The sequence below is a fragment of the Pleurodeles waltl genome, chromosome 10, assembly GCF_031143425.1.
Source record: "Pleurodeles waltl isolate 20211129_DDA chromosome 10, aPleWal1.hap1.20221129, whole genome shotgun sequence".
Lineage (NCBI taxonomy): Eukaryota > Metazoa > Chordata > Amphibia > Caudata > Salamandridae > Pleurodeles > Pleurodeles waltl.
Window position 1 is genome coordinate 609,088,736 of NC_090449.1, and position 24,180 is coordinate 609,112,915.

At 41.9% G+C, this 24,180-nt stretch overlaps 1 protein-coding gene across 2 annotated transcripts in view; it reads left to right on the forward strand.

Moving 5' to 3' along the window:
• Positions 1-3,858: 3,858 nt before the first annotated feature.
• Positions 3,859-24,180, forward strand: part of GORASP1 (golgi reassembly stacking protein 1) — an 86,795-nt gene continuing 66,473 nt past the window's right edge. For both annotated transcript variants that reach the window (XM_069211080.1, XM_069211081.1), the window contains exons 1-3: positions 3,859-4,012; positions 10,142-10,222; positions 17,848-18,051. In XM_069211080.1, the coding sequence (XP_069067181.1) occupies positions 3,947-4,012; positions 10,142-10,222; positions 17,848-18,051 (351 nt within the window). In that variant the 5' untranslated portion in view covers positions 3,859-3,946. The remainder of the gene's footprint in view (positions 4,013-10,141; positions 10,223-17,847; positions 18,052-24,180) is intronic.

Genomic DNA, 24,180 nt, shown 5'->3' on the forward strand with positions numbered 1-24,180 from the left:
GAGCGCCATGCACAGTAAAGACTGGAATGAGACAGTCGCAAGCACCGTTCAACCCCTGCTCCTGCTCCATGGCCACAATCAACAAATATAAAAACAAATACAGCAATACAAATAATACACTGCACATAAGCTATTTTGTACTTAACTGATAGCTGCAAGCAGCAAAGAAAGCAGAAGGACTAAGAACAGTGTTGCCAGATTTTGAGACCCATCCCAAGCCCAAAGCTGTCCACGGTCAAGTCCAAATTCAGCCCAACGTAGAGTAGTATCAGCCCAAAAACCCGCCCAAAGTTGCAATTATGAAAGTATGCAAAAAAAGCCTTCAGGAAACATTCTGACCATAAAGCTAACTTCTGTTCAATAAGCGTATGATGGGAGGAGTTTCAATGGGCACCTATGCACGTCTGCAATCATGTCCAAATTCTATTAATAATTACTAATTTTTAAGATAGGTCTCCTGGTGACCTTCTATTTGGAACTTCTATCACCACAAATCCGATCCTGGCACTGATGAATGAACTTCACAAGAACAGACTACAACTCATATTTAATGAAGGACAAATGAAGAAATGTTGAAACTCTTTAGCTCGTAAAACAGTATATTTAACCAGTATGTTTAATGAATCTTGCAGGATTAACACCACACAGTGATGCACACATAAAGAAACCACCCTGGGGTTAAAGCAATTCCAGCATGACTGGTTTGGCAAGCTGGTAGGGTCATCGCAGTACGACAGGAGTCCCATTTCTTCTAGTTAAAATTTAAGAAGGCCAGAAAGGCTATAGTCACTTACTCTAAGTCCCATGTACTTCACTCCAAGGTCCTTCAACATGAGCACATAATCTGGCAATTAATGATATATAGGACCTGTGTTGTTGCCTTTATTCTGCAGCAAAAACTATACTAAAGATTCCAGGCTTGGCAAGATGCAGATAGGCTTGTTTTCGTTCTAAATGAAGTAACAGCTATTGGAACAGAAAGGAAAAAGATACATTTTCCCAGAACTAATGGCAAAACCTTATCCCCAACATTTCAACTGTGATGCTGCCTGAACTCTGCTGACGCTGTCATCACTCTTCTGGTCCCATCCAACTTCATCATTACTGCTGGGCAATCTCATGAGGCTTTGCAACTCCTTAATAGTCTTTAAGTGTGACAGGTCCGACAACTACTTTCAAAATGGATCTCTATATTAATGTTGTTAACTTTAAAGGGAAAAAAATTGACTGACTTCTCAACGAAGACTGGAAAACCCCTAAGATAATCAATGTCAGCAAAGCAGTCCCTATTTATATTTCACATGCTTTACTTCACCCATATAAATATTTGTTTTTCCCAGATGTTGTTTCTGTAGTTTTATTTTCATATGACTTGTACAGTACATATTGCGAACTGAGTCGCCTCTGGGTGTCTGGGTGAGTTCAGATTATGGGTGGGCATTTGTGTGTGGCATGATTAAGAGCCCTAAGGCTGAAAGCAGTACAGGTTTCTCACTGTGCCTGCCAGTGGGTCTTTAAGGTGTTCAGATTAATGCACATGTAATCCTGGGTCTCTGTGCAAATGAAAGTGCTGCACTTGTACAGCAGGAACTGGGTCATGGCCATGTGGGCAACATGAGGCCAGGGCTGTAGGCCCCTTTCACCCCTATATCTTTTCGAAATCCTCCATTTGCATACTTCACGTCACTCCTTTTCTCTTCAGCACCATTTTCGTCTCTCTTCTTCTGTACATATTTCCTTGGAAATTAGAGGATCAGGCAGCTATTATTGAGCTAGATCAGGGCCAGCATTAGTGCAATACGTTGAATTTGTCCCTGAGTAAGTTGTCTGCTTTACTTTCACAGCAGCAATCTGTTGAGGGTGAGTAGGGTTGTATATCTGTATGAGTAATTACACTAATGATGTACATACCACTTACTAATTTACTTATTTAATTGAATTCCTTTTATAGCTCTATTTTTCCTACTATAGGGTGTCAAGGCACTTTATATTACATAAACTTACTCTACAGAGACAATGAATCATACAAGTGTGTAAATCAATGTATATGGGGTTTTTATGTAAGGCAATGAGGGGTAGGAGGTATAGGAGCCACATATAATCTGTAACTGGTAGCCATTACATGCACCTCGGGTGCATGCTATACCGGACTGGGCTCAGCTGACTGTACTGAAAACAGCTGAGACCTTGCCACGGGTGCCTCAGAGGCGGTACCACTGTCACAAGGCCTGTAGTTCCTTCCATACTGTTTTTTGACTGTAACACACCTCTGTCAGAAGACTCCTCTGTTGCGTTGGACAGAATTTACTTAAGGAACAGAAGCCCCTGGTGTGAGGTGAGAGAGGCTTCCTCCCAGCATGACCCCAGCAACAGCATGATGATTGCAGTCATTTAGCACAGCTGTTGCACAGTAATGTACTGCGAGGCCTGTGGCAGCTGCAGCATTTTCCTCACTTTGGTAATGTTTGTTCCTAGAGGATTGGTTGCAAGTACATATATGTGTATATCTGCATTTGTAATTACAGCATAGGCCCTGGCACCTCCAAAATAATCATACTGGAGATCAGAAGGTGTAATAGAATAAAGATGCCTTTAAATTGTGTTTATATCTAGCACATTTGCTGCTTGTTCAAAGACATAGGTCACATGTAAGGCTATTGCTTATGACAAACTGCTGCTTATTTTCTTACAAGATAGTTTGGTGTTTATTTTTTTTCTCACACTGAGAATTTTCTTAGGTGAACTCTGCCATTATCTTACTTGATACAATGGGTGGGTAAGCAAATGCTACAAAATGCCATATTTTTCCAAACACACACCAAAATTTAAATATATGTAAATGAACATAATTTTTATCAACAAATCAAGGATCCTGCAGGGATAAAGAGAGATGCGCCCCTCACAATTCCCCTCAAAAACAGCTCTCCCTGGAGGTCTGGATCGTTGTAAACTCACCATAACTGATCTCTAGGAACCTGCCTACATTTAACACTGACAGCAGCACCCGCCATGCTACACATTCCATGCCTGCGGCATTGCCTAACCTTAGCACTCCAGGCAGCAGCAATCGGCTCGTCTTTCCTCTCGATTCCGAGTGTGGATGAGCGGGAGTTGCAGCCCCTCCCCAAACCACGGCTGGGCCAATCATAACAAAAAAAGATAATAGCTGGCCTGTCCCTCGTGATCACATTGGTCCAAAGTCAGACACTCTGGGAGGGCAGGCCAGCAGCATGAAGCTGTGTGGTTAGGTAATGCTTTTGAGCTATTAATGATTGATGGCATGTTTTTAGTGGCAGAGCCGTCGCATTCACAAATTTTGCACACAAAGGGGCATGTAAAGCCCAAATTTGTGCAAGAGTGGAGAGTTATTTACCGCACAAATGGAAAAAAATGTCGCCCATTTGTGCGGGAAATAGCCCAATCTGGCAACACTGACTAAGAACACAAGGCCATTTATAGGGACTGTAGACCAGGGATTGGTCAGATTGGACTTCAGGGAATGTTGGGTTATGTAGTTTGTTGGTTATTTAACGTTTATTGGCTGCTGTATTCTTTCAGTAAAGAAAGAGAAAGCATAATCCGAAGCCTCCGGTCCTGACCACTCTAGCCTTAAGGCAGAGAACTGCACAGATCAGCGGAAGTATGTGCCGCATCGGTTGTTGCTGTTAGTAACGGCCTGATTATTCCAAGTATTCCACGATGGCCGCCAATTCATCATTAACATGAGATAATTGAGCAGTGCAAGACTATTTCTGTTTCTCTGACCTCGTTCGGGCGTCAGAGGTCCACGTTACAGCTGTTGCTCATTGACAGCTCGTACTCTCAATTTTCGATTGCTTAGGTCTGACTACGGAGTTGTTAAATCTAAGCTTCCTGGTTCGTGTTGACTGTAGCTGTGAACACGCCCCCTGTCAGAGTAAGGCAGCACAGGGGAGTTGTCACCGCCATGGGCATCTCTCTGAGCCGCAGTGAGGAGACTCTTGGGGGTACCGAGGGTTTCCATGTACACGGGGTGAGAGGTTTTATTCATTTTAGTCTGCCCTATCATTGTCCTGTTAGCTCCGCGTCATTATCTGGCCGCCTGCGCGGCCCGTTCTTGTTGGGTTCATTTTATATGCCCCTTTGTTCGGCTGTTTTTCTCGTACTCCTGTGCTACATTTTTTGCCGTTTCCTTCTCATTAGTTGGCTCTTTCCACACGTCGTACCTCCGATCTTGGTGTTTTGGCTCTGTTTATTGCATTCCTTCCTCCTTTTTGGGTGGCTCGATTCTATTTACGATGCCTCCCGTGCCTCGTAAATGTGCCACTTTTATCGTATGTGCGTGTCAGTTTCTGGGGGTGTGGTCGCTTTTCTTGCATGGCCTCGGAGGATTCCCCCTTAGGCACACACCCCCAGACACACATGTTTTTTCACGCCCATTCCACCACCCCTGTAGATTGTCTAGACCTCTGACTCGCTTCACTCAGGCTTGGGCGGTTTGTTCGGTACCTTTACTCGCATAACCCAGTCCCTCGCCTTGAGACCCTAGTCTCACGTGGTACGCAACCATCCCGCTTAGTTGCCTGCTCTTAATACGTAACCCTTGGTGTTCCCTGGATGTGTGTTCAGCATCACAGGTCTCTAAAATGCTTATGGAACTGAAATAAAATACACCAATTAAGTTGTATATCCTAAGTCCCAGATTTAAAACCCACCTTATTATTTAACAGGTATTTGGCCCATGTCTGTAGACCAGGAACAGTGTGTCACGCTTGTATTAACATTCTTTCACGATTACCCTGTGCCTCCCTTCCATCTGATATTTTGCTGGATTCTCTTTTTTTTAATCGAATGAGCATCATTACTGTTACACCTATGTAGTTGGTTTCGGTTCCCTACTTATTTGACGCCTAAGCCCACTCATATTGTGGCCTACTCTTCCCTGATGTTCCTAGGTCCCACTTTTGGCTTAGGGGATTTAAGGCGGCTCTTTTGTCAGAGCTGGACTACTACTATTAAAATATAGGGTAGGCTTTTCATTTAACTCATGTGAGACAGTTACTGAGGAAAAGGGTTGATTTCTTAAAAGTAACGGCAGGTATTTACCCTGTACTCCGTTCTTAGCATGTCTTCTCTTGACTTTATTTTTTTATTATTATATATATATATATATATATATATATATATTTTTTTTTTTTTTAAACCAGATGCCCTTGCTGTATTGATCTGGGAGTGTGTCGTACTGAGGGTGGAGACAATTTGAACGAAATATGTTCTTGGAGAGAAATTGGAAATATGCGGTTTCGCAAAGCACCGATATCCAAACGTCTGCAGCCAGGCTTTCCGAGATAAATGGGATCACTTCGAAACATCTTCTGTAGAATGAGAGTTTTTTTGTTTCCAGTTGATGAACTGCTACTAGTTATTTCTATGTGAGGTTTAGTGCTATACCTCAGCTAAATTCTGAGAGGAGTTACATCGGTATCTCATTCAATCACACTGAATTATCTTCAGTTTCTTCAGATTGGGCTGTAAGTGCATCCGCCCAATGCTTTGTCAATGCTTTTCCTCATCTTAGAGCCTTTGCAACCTGTATTTACTTCTGCAGTTGCACGCACTCTGACACTGAAATGGAGGTCTTGGTCTATGCCTCTTGGCGACTGTTGAAACATACTTCAGTTAAGCTTCTATTTGGGCTAATGAGGAGTTTTTGGATGGTGTTCAAATGCGAAGGCATGTTGTCTTCAAGCACAGAAGTCCTGCTCTTTAGTAGCAGTATTGGTTTCTAAAGCCTCATTAGTGCTAGTGGATGCCTCGCAGTGTATTTTGTATAGAGTGTTTTGTAGCGTGACTGTGGGGTAAAGTACCACGGAAACTTTACAGTTTGGTCAGCGTAACAAGCAGAGCAAATACAACAGAGAAATAGCAGAGTATTGTGGTACACAAGACAAAGGTACCCTTCACTGTGTGAATTATTTTCCATAGGTGATATATCAACGTTATTTTTGCGTCGCAATGTTCATTTTCAGTGCCTCTTTTTTTCTGTGCAGTCAGAAATGGGAGGGTACTTGTGGCTCATAATGTGCCTCTTTAAATTCAAGCTGCTGCCAACCTATTACCTTTCTCACTTGATGTGCATGCCAGTGTTTGCCTGTTGTTTTTAATTTCGAGATACCCCTACTAAGTGCGCTTTCCACGGAGGTGGAACCCATCCTTATATTTAGTACACCAGGATGAGCCCAAATGATGAAGCATGCCACTGAGAGGGTGAGGGTCTTTTTACACAAGAGTGTGAGTTGGACCATATCTATCAACTCCACACACTAGGTCTATAGAGCAAGGGTTAAGGGTACCTTTGTCTTAACAGGTCAAGAGAGTGCCTGTTGTGGTTGAGAGGAGCTACTGTGAAGCCATTATCTGCCAGGTGAAATCAAATTGATAATGGCTTCACAGTTGCTCCTCTCAACCACAACAGGCCCTCTCTTGAACGGTTAATTTAATAGCTGAATGTCACGTTGTGGACATACCTTGTTGGGCACCATGCTTTACTGGCTAAGAGCCAAAGGTGATCTCATTCCTACCGACTAAGATAGGAAACGTGTGCTGTGTATTTTTTTGAAATTCACATACTTTACAGGACTTTAGTGCAAACTGCAGCTATGTTTAGCTTCAAAAGATATCATGTTAGTCTGGATGAAAGGCTAGTAATTGTGTAAGCCTGTAAAATATTTGCCTTGTTTCTGCTGTCACCTTTCTAATATTATTATTTTCTTTTGTAGCTATAGACTGATATTGGAGAAATACGTGAAACAAAGGGTAATTAATGCCAGTCTATTCAGCCTAAATTGACCTTTTCAACTGCTTTTGGCTGTGTAGATGGGCAGTTCTTTGGAAGAAGTTGAAGGCCATGGGAACCCGAGGGGGTGTTTTGAAACTCATTATTGCTTTTCATATTGCTATGTGGTGTCACGTTTTGTTAGGAGGTAGGCGGGATATGACCCCTAAAATCCCCACCAGAAATGGCCTGAAACGGGTAGGACTGCTAGCCCTGCTTCTTTTCTTGGTATATATGGCCAAATTAGCCTTTACCCTTTACTCTTTAGGTACACTTCTATATGCAGATGATATTGTCCTGTTAGATGTAACTCCTAAAGGTCTCCACAGACGCCTTGATACTCTATTATCCTATTCAGATACTAATTTCCTGAAGTTACATATAAATAAAACTAAGGTTATGAGGTTTCGTCCAAAGGGGTGCCAGATAAACAGAAATATGAGTATGTGTATATGTGTGTATATATATATATATATATATATATATATATATATATAATTATTTTTAAATAATAATTCTATGGTAGAATTAATAACATCATATCCTTATCTTGGCAGAATTATTTCAGCACATTTTACTGATAGTGATCAAGTTGCACATATATCAAATAAGGTGTTTCCCCCCTGCAACAACAGGTCAAAGGCACTTTAATAATATTTTACCAGTATACAAAGTGAAGCTCTCACCGTCACTCTTATATGCTATAGACAAAATTAATCAGTGGCACTTTATGCATGAGGGGAAAATTCTTTGCACTATTTGCACTTTAAATTCAATGGTATCAATAGAAGCTCTAAGGTTGCAATTGGGACTTGTGAGCACTTTCATAAGAGGATTGGCTGCTATATTACGATGGTATCATTGCCTGTTGCATACTAAAAAGTCCTTAAGGGGTCTTGTGGCTTTGGAATGTCTTTCTCCAACTATTGAGGCTGGATCATTTTTAACAAATATTTTAACTGCACTTTAGTACTTTTCTTTGACCAGAGTGGATATTCAGAATGGGTTATGTTAATCTTAAAAATGACCTAAAATGGACTATGAAAAATTGCTCCACGGAAAATGATAGAGATGTAGAGCAAAATCTTGTTTCTGTATTATTACTCGGTTTTGTCAGGCAGCCGTTTCTCAAGTGTATTTGAACTGTAACTTGGACCATAGAGTGCAAAGGTGCATAATGCTATGTAGATTGAAATGTTTACCAATAAAATCAGTGATGGATGCATGGCAGAATGTATTTAGGAGGAGAGAAAAAGCACTTTATGTAAAAATGATATGCAGACTATTGAACAAGTTATATTTGCTTGTCCTGCCTTAAAAAAAAAAAATCAACAGATTTTTAAAACCACTTTAAAAAATATATGGTATTACGTCAGCAATAGCTGCAATGGAGATGATAAATTGTCCAGTTAATGAATTGTGTTGTATGTTTTTTTAGCTCCTTCTTAAAGCTGTATTAAGGAGTGTAATTTTGAATATAGTAGATCTCATTGTTCGCTCTAAGTCTCTTTAAAAAAAAATAAAAAAAAATAAAAAAAAAAGCTTGATCTGCCTAACTATAGTTATTCCCCTCCCCCCGTGGTTCAAGGGTGTATGTGTGTTTTTTTTTTAAATATTTTTTTAATATAGGTGTTGTTTAATGGGCTAGGGTAAAATATGAATAAATAAACCTAAAAGTCTTATTAATGTCACATTTTGTGGGGGTGGGGGGGATCTTTTTGTGCGGGGATTGTTCATGTTTATTCAGGTATTCTGGAGAATGCCTCTACTGCGCTTTTACCAAACTGTGAAACGTTAATTAGCGAGTCTTGGCAGTGCTTTTATGGTCTGGCTTGACAGCACAGCTGTCTCCCGACAATTATGTGTTAATCACAGGGAGAGAGGTTTTGTGTCCACTCCCATGTTGTGAGCCAAGAGTACATGTCTTGATTGTGCAGATGTTGTGCTTCCACAAAAAGTAGTGCACTCCACACAGCTGTGATCATTTTGTTTATCCAAAAGCCTGACGATGAACTGACAGGAGCTCACTCGTGACATTGTAAAGATTAAAGTGTCTTATATAACTAGATAATTGATGCTGTTTTTCTCTCGCAGCATCACACAGGGATTTCTGGGTCTAACTTAACAGTGCAACGTTCACTTGACTTTTTAAACTATACCGGTATTATTCTAGAGTTCTTGCTTCCACATAAATATATACATATCCATTCCCATGCTATCTGCTTGTTATGCTTTACATTACCAATTACCATACAACCTTCTTTTAAAGTCAGACCCATTGGCACTGCCAGTGTGTTTTATTTAATTTATGTATTTTTTGTTTTTAGTAGCTTGTCTTACAGCAGCTTCAGCAGTGTGTATTCATGTTGTAGGAAGGGTGATTATATATATATATATATATATATATATATATATATATATATATATATATATATATAGTGCCTGAATTATTATTCTGTTTTGTGTCCCTTGGGTGTGGTAGATGCACCTTACTTGGCCTTATGATCCTATTGGTTGGACGGAAGAGCCTACCTCGAAGATACTTTTTATTCTTGATAAATGTTCCCGATGTAGTACCTGATCAATAACTATTAAAGTGTGTAAGTTAGAGCTGGTTTCAGCTATTAGTTTGATGCAAGGTTAGGTGGATAATGTAACCTTTTCAATAAGTCTACCTTTTTAAAGGACCCCAAGATTGCATTATCAGATTATTGTTGGTGTGCTTTTACATGTCCATGAAGGCTTTGTGCAGTGTGCCAGGATAGTTTTGTCATTTCATCGAATGTCTTTTGTAGATGAAGGAAGCATATCGACACACTAGAAAATATCAGTTTTGAATTTGGTAATTTTGAAACACTTGACCCTGACATTTGAATTCACAGATGCGAGTCTAGGTTCTTGTTTGCTTTTAGATTAGACCAAGCTGTGCACAAACCTGCGCCCAAAGCGACTGTTCAGTGTTTAAAGAGGTGGTTTCAGGAATGTTTACATTGAGTACTTCATGGCTTGTGGCTTGGAGTTCACCGATCCCTTGCCAGCTGCCATAGGGCACTACTCCACCTTGGTACACACCGCAGCGGTTGTGGCTACATACTGAATAGCACCGGCATGCCACCTGTGTCGTTTCTTTATTAGAGTGGTGCAACAATGTCCGTGTTTGTTTAGAATTGTCACATTTCATCTTATGATATAAGAATTAAATCGAAGTGATCTCCTTTTAATAGCTTAACATTGAACCAACATAAGGGAGTAAGCCACAGCTATATTACTCATTTTAGTCACCCTTCGAGTTCCTCAAAGCAGACCTTTCCTTTGTTAATCCTACAGGTGCAAGAGAACTCCCCAGCTCAGCGTGGAGGCCTGGAACCTTTCTTTGATTTTATCATCTCAATAGGGCATGCAAGACTGGTGAGTAAAAGGGTGGTGAGTCAGAATTGACGCATGTGCATGAAATGTGTGTTGGTACTTATAATTCAACAATGCTTTGTCTGAGAAACCTATTCTGGATTTCTCCTGGAAATTGTTATGCTTTATTATAATTCTAATCCTGGTGAATATTGCACCCAAGTGTTGACTTTTTGCAGTTGTGCCGATTGGTCATTTACGAATTATATTAAACTATGGTGCGCTGAAATCTCCACTGGCTTCATTTATCAGTTACCTGCTGTCATTTAACTTTCAGGTGACACGTGCTACACAAGTCTGTTCCTTTAGTTGCAGTTTAACCTGTACTGCCTTATTGATTAGCTTATTAAGTTTAAGACTGCCTGGCAAGCCTCTTTACTTGCTACTTCATTGCTTGAAAAGTGTAAGATATGAAACTACTTATCAATGTGTGCAAGAGCTTGTTACCTTAAAGGGGAGGAGGGGGGCATAGCTGAAGAATGCTGCGACTTTAGGGCTGAGTGTTTAGCTTTTTTATTCAGGTGGCACTAATTACAGGGCTCTGACAACATCAAGGAAGATCATTGCTTTCAATGTGCTATGCTGGGGCAGAAGAGTGGCTGTCCTTTTATTTCCAAGCAAAACAAATGAATACGGTTTAGCCAGCATGTGATGTGTTGGCCATTAATTGTTAGCAAAAAAGCGTGGACCATTATAAACACTTAATTATGGAGCATTTAGGATCCTGTTGCAAATATAACTAGATGTATCATCCCATTTAAAACTACAGTAGCATGCTAAGAAAAACATACATTGTTAGTACCTCTTTACTCCTCCACAGTATACCCACACTTGGCCATTGTGCCAGTAGCTTGCATCTCTTCTACATATAGGTACTGCTGTGTCTTTTTATAAGATGCTAGTCTCGCTTCCAGTTGTGAAAGATGTTCAAGAATCTTGTTACAATTTCAGTTTTTGTTCTCAATTGGTCCAAGTCTTACGTTTCCTTTAACTGATTTAGTGGTTGAACATAGGCAAAATGTGAGTTTCTGGCAGTGTCATGACCCTACTGTATTAGGGTGGTGTAGCCAGAAGGGACATTATTCAGTTAAGTTTGATTTTTGTAGTAGATGAACTAGAATGGATTCTTAATCGTAGGATCAAGTTTCAGCTTCCAATTAGATGCTTTTTGTAACTAAAATTGTGCTTTCTAAGTTGTATGCCATCGGGGACCACATTCAGGAGCAGCAAAGGAGCAAACATAGTAGGCCTCCACAAGCAACCCATGGAAATGGCCAGAATAGAGTCCGTTTTAAAATTTGCTGAGAAGTACACCCTGAAGCAGACATTAAATAACCAGCCATAGTATATACCTTAGGAACTTGCCCAGGATCTTAGGACATACGCGGTTTCAAAGTAGGGGTACCCAGATATGAGCTTTAGCATGGTGGTCGGAATAATGTGGTACAGAAAATCTCTCTAAACTGGGAAAGGAGAATGTATGGCAGTCATTTTTACACTATCTTACAATAAAGGAGTGCTGAAAATATCAAATAAGCTGTCTTAGACACTGGCAGCTACTAACACTTTTTTAAAATAGTCCATGAATAATTGGCTCACCTGAAGAGAAGTCTATTAAACAATGGCTTAAAACCGAGTAGCACTGTAGGTGACCCGAAAAGAAAGCTGTCTCACCTATGTGCAATAGTGTTTCCCATCTTATGTTGGCCCCTGGCTATTAGTGTCGCCTCTTTTCATTGACTGCTGACCCCCCCCCCCAGAGATCTGTGTAGCCATCTAGAGTGGCGTTGACGCCCAATGGGCAAGCTAGAGAATTTGAGAGTAGAGCCAGAGACAAGCCAAGCCACAAAAAGCATGCAAGGAGGTCTACCCTTATATCCAAAAAAAAGAAAAAACGGAATGTGCTAGTGTTGTTGCAGAACCATGCTGGGAGGTGGCTTCTCACATCCTCTCTGCAATTCTTGCTGTGTTCCGCTGAAGCCAGCAAATTTTCTGCTTGCCATAGTCCTAAATTGACTGTGAATACATTACATTTAGGTTCTAAGCCCAGATATAATGTGAACCTGGACTTGACAAATGTCAAATCGCTCAGGCTCTGGTCCCTTTTCTTACTAATTTTAAGTGGCCTGTCAGAGGCTGTCATGTATCACCTGTGTCTCCATTGAGTGCCATCATGGTGCAATGGAGGAGTTTATCAACTAGATCCCAAAATGTGATCTTTCTGTACAACTGAAGGTTATGTAGGTCCTTGCCTGCTTTATATTTATATTAAAAAATCTCATCTGCAGGAGCTCATTGAGTAAAGCTAAGAGCTGCATGCGTGTTTATAATAGCACATTTGAATCCAAGCAGGGCTGATGTCGTTTTTATTAATTCCAAGGTCCGTATATTGTGTTTCACAGAGTTGCGAGCCATTTGCAAATCCTTAAAATGACAAATCTGTGGTAGCAAAGTCCACATAAAAAGGAGATTTATGCCCCTACCCATTTTCTCTTGACTGCCCTTCACTGGGTGTCTGAACTCCACATATCTGATCTCACTCCCGAACCAGTATTTATATTTTATATGTATTTACTTGTGCTGTATTTTTGACGGAATGCATTAGAGGTTACTTCAGACTATACAGACCATCTAAGTGACCGAAACTAGTGTTTAGATGCAGGTTTTGTTTGGATTGAAGGGTATGTTCTTGTAAGTTGTTGGGACGTTGACATTTTGGCAGTGAGTAACCTGAAGGAAAATATCAGCTGAATCTTAAGGAGGCAGCGTATTTGGAATTTAGATATGCAAGTTACACTTGCAGTTGCAAAGAGCAGCAGGATTAATTTGTGAAAGATGCTGGTTTGTCCAGTGCAATTGGGACAAGGGATGGAGTACATTGTGCTCCAACACACTGAGACTCCAGGCATTACTGCAACTCTGCTGTTCATTTTCTCAAAGCCCAAATGAAGGCACTGAAGATGGACGTCCAACCCCCCCTTGTTACTCAGGTAGTGAAATGCAATCTTAAATAGGGTGCAGCTGACCCTTCAGTCACATGCCTAATACCTGGTGACATGGTGCTTGCTGCCCTGGTAGTAAATATGCCTAATGAGCAAACATACCCTGACCTTTTCTTTAAAACTTGCATGGCAGTTCGTAGTATTATGTTCTCACAATCGGGTCACTCCCTCCCCCCAACTCCACTTAGCAGGTAATCAGAAATCCTAAACAATTATAAAAGCGTAGCATGATGTTGGCCAGAGCATAATTACAATAACGCATTCAAAAAAGCAAAGCTTTTGCAAACGGAATGTCACTAAAGGTACTGCCCTGTCCCAGCATCGCTACTGCTTACTCAACCATCATTCTCTAAATCTTCTAGTGAAGTTCAAACCCCCAGCACTCAATCAATCATAGCATTTTTAAAGCGCACCACTCACCCGTGAGGGTCTCTAGGTGCCGGGTGGGGGTCGGGCTATGAGGGTGCTGCTACTGCTTGAACAGCCAGGTCTTGAGGTGTCTGCTGAAGGTTAGCAGGCCCGGTGTCTGTCGCAGGTGGATCGGAAGAGTGTTCCACGTCTTGGCAGCGAGGTGGGAGAACAATCTGCCACCGGTGGTCCTTCTGTGGATGTGTAGAACAGTGGCGAGGGCAAGATCAGCAGAGAGAAGCTGGTGGGTCGGGGTGTAGAAGGAGTTGTCTGAGGCATTCTGGTCCGGTGTTGTGCAGTGCTTTGTGAGCGTAGGTGAGGCGCTTGAACGTGATTCTCTTGTCGACGGGGTGCCAGGGCAGGTCTCTCAGGTGGGCTGTGATGGGGGATGTCCAGGATGAAGCATGCAGAGGTGTTCTGTATGTGTTGTAGTCTTATCTGGAGCTTGGCCATGGTTCCTGCGTAGAGGGCATTGCTGTAGTCCAGTCTGCTGCTTACGAGGGCTTGGGTGACCGCCCTTCTGGTTCCGGTGGGGATCCATTTGTAGATTTTCTGAAGCATGCGGAGAGTGTTGAAGCAGGAGGAAGAGACGGTGTTGACTTGCTGGATCACTGATAACAATGATTCCAGGATGAACCCCAGGTTGTGTGGGTGTTGGTGCAGTTCCCAGTGTGGCAGGAGTCGTCCCAGGTGGAGGTGGGGAGCCGAGGATGAGGACCTCAGTCTTGTCAGAGAATTCAGTTTCAGGCAGCTGTTCTTCATCCATTCGGCAATGGCCTTCACCCTCGGAGTAGGTGGTGATGAGGCAGAGACAAATGGTAGTGATAAATGCAAAAATCATGTGTGAAGCTTGTCTGCCTCTGTGCTAGGTGAGGAGGGAAGTGATGTGGGTTCAAAAAGGCCTGTGGAGACTGCCAGTCCACAGGCCCGTAGAGGCTGTGCCAATCCTTTCAGTCTGTGCAATGTCTCCTCCAGGTGCCTGCAGCTGCTTGTCCTTTCAGATACTGCATTCTCACCTCCTCCACGTGTAAACAGCTGCCACTTTCAGACTGGGCTTTTTCTTCTGCAGGAGGGTAGACTACCCCAGTTTGTAGACAGTGGAGCCATTAGAGGGACAAGTGATCTGGAGCCTCAGATCAGATGTGATACCACAGGCTTTGCTCGTCTTGGGGGTTCAAGAAGAGTCTGACATCTAGCTAAAGCCTTCAGTGGCTCGCCTACCTCTACTCAAAAGTTCTAAGAAAATATATCTGATCCGTTCTGCTGATGGTCTGTGAATACTCACAGCGTCTGTGCCACTCTGAGTGACCTCTCCCCACCTCAAAACGGACTCTTGTGCGCTGTACTGTGAGGTGAGACATCACTGCTTAATTACAATGAAGGGTCAAGGGCATCACCACTACAGTACTAAGGTATTTAACCCCTACAGATGTGATGTACCATGCACTTCTGGATGAGCAGCATGTGGTAGAAGGAACAGAGGATGCTGCAGACAGCAGTTCAAAAGGAAGCAAAGATTCGTTCAAAGAAGTGAAGTCTTGATGACCAAAAGTACCTGCAGCTGGCACAGATTAAGTACACATCAACACTTGTGATGGCAGACAACCTGAACGGAAAACGTAGATGACGGATAGTCCACCTACTAAAAAGCTTGTTTATTTCAATAAGTGACCTCTGTTGCTCAAAATATCTAAAATAACCACACAAAATATGATTAGAACAGCACAAATCCATGGTGCAAACAGCATCAGCTCCTCCTGGACGCAGGCTCAATATCTGCTTTCATTAGAAAGCGTGCTACGGCATCCCTTGCAGGCAGGATAATTTTCTTGTCTGGCAGTACCTTGCTTGTGATCTGGTTTAAGGATGTTTCCGGACAGGTGGTCTAGTGGCATCCCTTATATACTGTATTTTATCTGAGATTGAATTTGCAATGCATTTCTGGAATGTTGGCTATAACTAATAAGCATCAAGATGCTAGGTATAAGAAGCATTCCATTTTACATATAAGGTGAAAATACGACTCCTTTTGGTTATTCTTTGCTTGACTTTGAAATTGAGATATCAAGGCACTTGTTGCAGATTTGTTACGTCAGGTGTTATGTTTGTCTATATCTAAATGACTTGACACTTCCACAGTTTCTTGGAAAGACAAGGACAGACAACATCTGCCTCAAAGGCAGGCATGTTGGTTTTGCAAAAAAAAAAAAAATTGGAGTAGAGGCCTATTTAAAAAAATGGAGTTGCTGCTTACTTGGAATAGTGTTGGGCCTTATCACTGTGTCAGTCTTAGGTACTTTAAAATGGTTAATGAGATCAACTTGGCTGCCCAAGAGACTACTTAACTGAGCCTAATACCAACCTGTCCAGCTCTTGCGATCCTCAAGTCCGTTCGGATGGAGTTTTTCCTCGTTGATGTCCCCACTCCCACTGCTTTTCCAACAAACTTTTATTTCTGAAGTCTGGCTCAGGAAGACTTTAGACTTTCTCATGCTCAGAGTTGCCCAACCATTGTCTCAGACAATGACTCTTCCATTGTACACCTTCTGACCACTAGGGGACAGTTACCTATTATCCCACCCAGACTAATCTCTGTGCCATACTGTCATTCAAGGGTTTCAATAGGAGCTCTCACCCAATATGCATTTATCCTCCTGGTGGGCTTAGTAACTTAGTCCCAGATTTGTGGGATGGTGGGGTTATCTTGAAAATGCCCATTTCTTTAATCTCTTCTGAAGTAAGTGCTCCTGAGTGCTTTGAATCTGCATGGTGGTGTGTTCCAAAGTTTGGCAGCTTGTACTGAGAGAACAGTGCCACCTATGGATTTCTTATATTAAGGTGGTATGATCTGTGGTGCAAGTTTGGAGCAAAAAGCTATTCCATGACAGATGTGTTTTACAGTTTCAAGGTTTGACATTTGATCCATCAGTCTTCTAATTTCGGGTACTTCGTTCTTTTACAGAGAACATTTATTTTTATTTTTTCATTTATCTTTGTGGCAGTTTTAAATGTATGTGTTACTGACAGTTGACCCTGCAAGCCTATAGATGTACACTACGGGGGAAAGGTATCACCAACATACAACATTACTTGTAACATATGCCATCCCAGAATAGGTGGGCTGCATAGAGCATTATCTATTGTACTGAAGCAAGTTCTAAAGCCTCCCTGATGTATTGTAAATCCATCCTTTCTGATGGGCCCATGCTTGTAGATTGTTAAATAATACGTTTGGAAAGGTTTTTCCTGTTGCATTAAGTAATGAAGTCAGGCGGTACCTGGCTACTCGGAGCATTTTGTAGGTCGTTATCGTTAAACTCTTTATACTAGAGAGGGGTTAAAATTTAACTATTGATGCAGATCCTGAATAATTTGGAACATTGACTTAACGGTCATGCTAACAAAAATGTCCTCTCCCATTAACCCTTTGAAGCCTGCCTTGTACCTTTTGGCAATGCCATTTTTCATTCTATTGGCCTGATTTACACCAAACCAGGTTAAGGTACTCTAAGGCAAGTATGCGTTTTATTTAAAGCTTGCAGTTCCCTTCAGTGCTTTTTGCTGTATTCCTGTTAGCATTGGCACTGTAACCTATGTTCCCCAGATAGATTTGCATGAATCCTGTCATGCTGAAACTTGGTTAAGAAAGCTATGCTATCAGAAAGTAGTATACAGGTTAGTTTAAATTGTGCATAAGTTAAGCAACCACTAAAATAGCCTATTAAATTAAAATGTAACTATAACCATAGTAATGGTCACTACTGCCAACTACATAACGAATGTCTATTATATAATGAGCACAACTTGTAATAATACAATTAAATGCGTCTTATGGCAGCAGCCTGCAGGCTGTACTGGGCCATACCCCTTTTATGGTCTCCTATGTGTTTGTTTTGAAACAATGAACTTGAGCAAGTTCTTATTTACAGTGAATTTGCCGGTTTCATTAGTTGCTTTGGGAGATCAGGTAATGGTCCTAGTCTTCTCCTTTGTAGGTTAGTTTTCCAATTTAGCTAGAAAGAATGCAGCACGTTTGTAACATGTTTAAATTATATTTTAAAAGCTACCCACTTAAGCATTATTCTGTAAGCCTTCTTTGCAGCATTGCGTCAAACGGACTTGAAATCTTACACTGAACAATTGGGCAGAATTCGTGTCTTGGTGACTGCCTTTATAATAGTTTTTTGACCATATCACTTTAAATGTTTCCTCCTTTAGAACAAGGACAACAATACTTTTAAAGACTTGCTGAAGGCCAATGCAGAGAAACCAGTGAAGCTGGAAGTATATAATATCAAGACTATGAAAGTGCGGGAGGTAGAAGTTACACCGAACAACATGTGGGGAGGCCAGGGACTCCTGGGTGCCAGTGTGAGGTTCTGCAGCTTTCAAGGAGTCCACGAATATGTGTGGCATGTGCTGGTAAGAAACAAGAATATGGACTTTTTTTCTAGCCTTTGTGGTATTGTTTTACCTTTTAGTTCTCCTTTTTCCTAGCATTCTGTTCCGGCAGAGCAGTGAAGATATTAAATGAACTGGTGAATTTCTGATCGATTGTGTGTTTTTTTTGTGTTTTTTTTGTTAGACCTTGTGTTATGCAGGTAAATATAGTGTCCTGATACCACGTGTTCATGCTAACTATTGGAAGAGACTGTAATCTGGAAAATAACAATCCTCCACTATGCCACTGATTGTTATATATTGAATAACACACCTTCCTGCAGATGGAATTTGTGGAGCCTCCAACCGTTTTTGTTGCAGATGAGTCTACACACTAATTTGTTTTACCATTTTTCTTATTGAATTTCTCAAAACAAAATTTGAACATCACATATAAATGCAGCCAATCAGTATGATTTCACATACATTCAATTCCATAGGTGTACAGTATCTAGATTTCGTCAATCTATGTGCAGGAGTGTCCCTGCCCCCGTAATATCTTGTCCTGTCTGAGTCTTTGCAATGTTATATGTTTATTTGGTTGCAAGCTTCTTTTAATACTGCGTGTCCTGATGTTAGTCTACGGCGTCACTACCATGTTGGAATGGGGATCTCACTATTCACCATGTTTGTGTTGAACCTTTAAAGAGGCCCCATTGAATGAATACATTCAAATAATTTTAGTTTTTTATTTTCATTGTATCCATTTTAATGTCACCCTCACTCACCATAGCAAAGCTGACACAATTTGTTCTTACTGCAGGTATGACTGTTAGACCCCAAAAAAGCTTCAACCTATACTCCTTACAAGTAAAACCGTCTCATTCACCCACCAAAACAACCCATCTTTGACCTTTTCAACAGAAGGTGGGATGGTTTAACTGACATAAAACTGAACACATTCACTGTAAAACACAATGCAATTCCGCAGAGCGCTTGAAAATAGTCACTGAATGTTGTGATCCAGTATACATGTCAGCTGGCATAATGCAAACTGAGGAGTTCTGCTACCTTGACAAAACACTTAATTGAAAAAGACAGTGAGCTCAAATTGCATTTTATTTTAACCTGGCAGGATCAGCCTTGTATTCTCAACTTAATCAAATTTCACAACCTAATCAAAACTGTTTGCTTTAACTTGCTAATGATATTAAAAACTGATATAATCAAAGCTATAAATATAACCGGATTTTTGGTAGATCTGCGCCCTCCAGGCATACTCCAATGCATTCTCATAGAATCCTCTGGCCTACTGGCTAAAGCAAATATTACACTTTATGTCTTTGAAATGGCTATTTCCTGATTACCTGAATACATTTTGATTCAAACCGAGAAGGAGGAACTGGGCTATTTGTCACATTTCTTTGTTCTTTTGTAGATGCCCACTAAGGCTCAGCAGTCTTATCTACTCTTCAGTGTGCATTTTGTCTGCCCTTCATTTTACCAACTCTCTCAAACAGGCTAAACGGTGCTGATGCACAGATCCTCTGAAAATCAATCTTGAAAAACTTTTGGGCCTTATGATCTCAACTGTTGACAGTTGACCAGTGGATGCTAAAAGATCATCTTCCGCTTAAGACTTCCAAAACATAAATGCTTGTAAATCTTGGCCATAGTATGGATCTATGGCCCCTTGGCCTTAGGTCATAAGACTGCCAGAAAACACAATGAAGACGGTAAAGGGCCTTGATGTGTTCATGGACTCCAAACTGTTACCTCCAACCCAAGTGAGTAATATGACTAGATATGTTTTGTATACAATTAAAATGCTACCTAACTACATCCTTTACTTGGGCCGTTCTCACAGGACTCAGTCACAAGCATCTTGTTTTGACACTTAATTATGCCAATTGTCTTCGTATCAAACATCTAGACATTTAACCGGCAAGTGAGTGAAACCAGAATGTGCATCCAGAAGGGCCTGAGCATGAGCGGACAGGATCACACTACTCTTCTGTCAATTCTCTACACTAGTTAAGTCTCTACTTCAAAGTCTGTATTGCTTACCGGGTGACGGATTCCCACTAATTTTGTAATCTGTACTAATACTGTGCTGCAGTGGTTGGCACTTACTGATGTTTACCCTTCCAAAATACTGACATTGTGAGGAACTCCATACTGTAGAGATGTAAGCTCTAGGAAACACTCCCAAAAGGAATAAGTGACTTTTGTGCAACAACCCATACTGGTTTGTATACACAGTTTGCGACTGTATCCCTCTCCCTCTCCACATGTAAAATGACCTTGCATGCTCCCACAACATGCTTGGAGCACATCTCTGGCCTTGTGTATGACACAAAAATACAGAAGTCACTGGGAACACATCTGAAGTCTGAAAGCACTTTGAGGCCAAGCCGGGGTATATGAAAGCACTTTATAAAAGCTTCAATGACAGTTCATTTCCTTGTTTCACTTTCCATTTGGTGTTGAATATTGTAGAAAGCTGCCCTCCTGTAATATTAGTTGGTTATTTAAAAATGGCCACATAGGGCCTGCCTAGATAAAGATGGCACTAGCATGTATAGATGAATTGGTGTGTTTTGCAGGATTGTTTCATGGCCATGCCCCCCCCCCCTCCCAATAATAAGCCAGGCAATTTTTCCACCCCACCTGGGGGTGGAGGTAGGGTGGCAGAAAGCCTACTAGACACGGAGACTACATTTATCCGGTATTTATTTGGGGGTGAGAGGGGGAGGAGTGACCTCCCCGGGCATGGGACCATGCTTTCCCACAGCCTGCAGCCCAATAGACTTTCCGCCAAGCCCCACCCCCATCTTTTGCTGGGCTGTAGTTGGGTGTTCACCCCCAGTCTATCCCCGGAAGGAGGCACAGAAAGCCCACTAAACACCAGGCATTTCAGAGTGGAGCCAAAATAAAGAAAAGGGAGGTGCAGCCTGGCCTGGCATGGAGCCATAGACCCCATAGCCCCCCGCCACACACACACCCCCTGGAAAAGGCAATAGTGTTTTTCTGCACCCCGTGCCCCCAAGGGGTAGGTAGGAGGTTTGTCCCAGTTGGGGATATTGCTCCAAATATGCTTCCCCCCCGACATAGAAAGTCAACCTGATACCAGTAATGTTGCGTTTGCGGCAAAAGAAAGTGGTGCAGATGTTGCACTCTGGCACTGGCTACACCCCTCTCGCCCCCCCCCCCCCCCTTAAACCAACAATAAAAGGAACAACCCCGCCTAGTCATCAGTAGAAGCAAACATGTATTTTTACCTGTCACTGGAGTGAAGCCTACAGGCTCACTCATGTGAAGTTCTGCTGCTGTGTGCTGACTCATCCTTGGCCTACATCACATTAGTATGTAGTGATGTGCAGCCTGTGTGTTGTATGTATGTGCTTGGGTGTATGTCTACCTGTGAATGGTACAATATATGGAGGATTGTAGCGTCCATTTTGGGAAAGCTCATTTTGACTGGCGGCGCATGAGGAGGTTTCGATATCTCACCCAGAGATTTGTGGATTGCTGCATTCCTATGATCTAGGGGTAGGACACTGGATGAAGGAGACACAGACTTCATTACACTTCAAAGGGTGCTGTCTGATTCAGGGAGAGGTCACTGGAATGGGGCCTGGGCACACCTCCGAAAGGATGTGTGTCTGATAAGAGAATCGTAGAGTAGGTATGGGGGCTTGAGGGTAACCTTTTTGTATACATAACATTGTGACTGACACCCAAGTGTGATCCTCTAGTTACTCCCATGGCCTCTGTTGCAGGATTTGGAGTTACTACTACTGTGACAGCCTGCTTTCTGGAGGAAGAGTAGAGGAGAGGGCACTTCAGTAGGAAACTGACCTCCCCATCACATACTTTAAAGACCTAATTCACATTTAATATCTGGAAATTTACTATAATAAGGGGAACTCAAGGTCATTAAATTTTCAACTGTCCAGCAGCCAGCCTGGTTGTGCAAGGAGGAGAATCTGTGCAAGTCTTATGCCTGTGATCAGGGCATTGAGGCTAACACCTGTCAGTCTCGTAGCTGATTGAGAGGACATCACCCTGGGACATCATAGACCACCTGTACCTGGCCCTCAGTTCCTGCCTGCTTGTCAAGACCAGTGTGCCTTGTGAGGAAGGCCAGAGCACTGGAGTGAGATACTGGCAGGAGGATCCCTGCAGTGAGGTGTGAGGAGGCGGCTCCTGTGCTGATCGGGTCATCTCCAGTGTGCTCAGCTTGACTTCCATGCCAATCAGGCTGTAGCAATGTGTGGGGGAAAAGTTGGTGATTCCACCCCATGTGCCAAGTGGGGTTGCAGTGAAGATTACTGCTGTGCCAATCAGGGCGTCTCAAGTGTCCGGAGTAAAATGTGTGACCCCGTATGTCAAATGGGGCAGCGGAAAGGTCAGAGTGTTGCTTGGCTCAAGTCTTCCATGTGAGAGGCCGATGTGGTGACCCATGGGGGCCTGGGCCCTGACAGACTATTGAATACCGAGCAAATTACCCCCTCACCCATAAGAACGTTTAGAGGAACTTACTATCTCACCGGAGGAAGTGATGTGGATGCACAGCCGCTGCACATGCAGAGCTGAGACTGCTACTCGCCAACAGCAGCAGCTGCTGCTCCACGCAGAGACTTCAGTCATGCCCTCCTTGCAGGCGCCCTGGGAAATGCCCTGGGGGAATTTATTCTGCTACATAGTGCTAACACTTGATTTATCAGTCTGAGTGGGGCTTAAGAGACTCTGACTAGTTGGGCCTAAACTGAATGTCCCCTAAAGTGAATGGGGAATAATCAGTATCTCTAGTGAGATTGAAGTGGGACTCAGCCTTGCCTATTGAACACTAGAGGCCTGTAAAGGGAGCTTTGTGTATTGTTTGTGCCTTATTTCACTTTCTGTTTGTATATAAATAGTTCTTTTGTTATAAGACTGTTTGACTAGACAGTCATTTATTGTTGCTATTGAACATATTTTGATTCGTGAGCCTGTGTTCAACATACTGCATCTACCCCCACCACCCACCCTTGAAGCCTTGAACTGCTCAACACACGCTATTACAGAGTAAAGTGCTAAGGGAGTACTTTGCCCAGTTGCGCAGGACTCATATTCCCTGGACCATCAGGAGTAAAAGGCCTCAACCCACATGTTTGGGCCTAATAACCCCTGCATTCACCCGTAGCCTCCTGAAAGAAGTTTATGAAGTACATCCATTTTCTTAATTTCACAAGTGTACAATCAACTCGTTCCTTGGATTAAATATATTGAAACCAGTTTACAAAACTGGTGAGGTATTGCTTGTTGATGCTTGCCTTTTCCCTGTTGAACAAGTGGAGATGTCACTAAGGATATTTTTACTGTCATCTAACACATTCATTGATATTGTGCCTCCATGTCTAAACTATGCATGAGAGTAGGATGTGGCCCACTACATCGGCACATTTGTAATATAATTCTGTATTTATTTATTATTTTTTTGTAAAAACAATTTTGCTGGACAAATGGTGTTTTTTTTTTTTTTTTTTTCTTTTTTTCTTTTTTTTTTTTTTTAATATAAACATTGTTCAGTGTCACTCGCATAGCGAGAAAAAAATCCATTAAACAGATTTGAAATAGGTTATTTAATCAGATTAATGTTACCTTTCAGCACTGCACAGCTCAAAAACTAAGTAATTGTATTTCGAGGAAATTCACTCAACTAAACTCATGTTCACATGTGCTCTACATTACTTATTCTAATGTCATCTCTTTAATATTCCTTACTTAACCTGTCCTATGAACCGAACTGATACATTGTTGGTTAATTTAGCAAATAACCTGTGGTCCTTTGAACAATCAACCATTGCCAAAGGATACTTACAAGACTACTGCTGTTCGTGATGTAGATGGCGATAAGTGCATTGATTTCTGGCAATCGGAAGAAGTTGCAAACCTGGAACATCATGCTTGTGTGCCTTCTCAATGCTGCAGAAACATACAACATTTTTACCACTTGTTTCCCCTTAGTTCACAAATGCTCCACATGTTATCACCCCTGTGATGAACTGAAAACTATTAATTTGTCGTCATTGACCTACCCTGTAAGGTGGTTGGTGGCAACAGATAATTATACCTTGTGATTTCACTTCTCTACAACGGATTCTTGTCACAGTTTAACTTGATTTT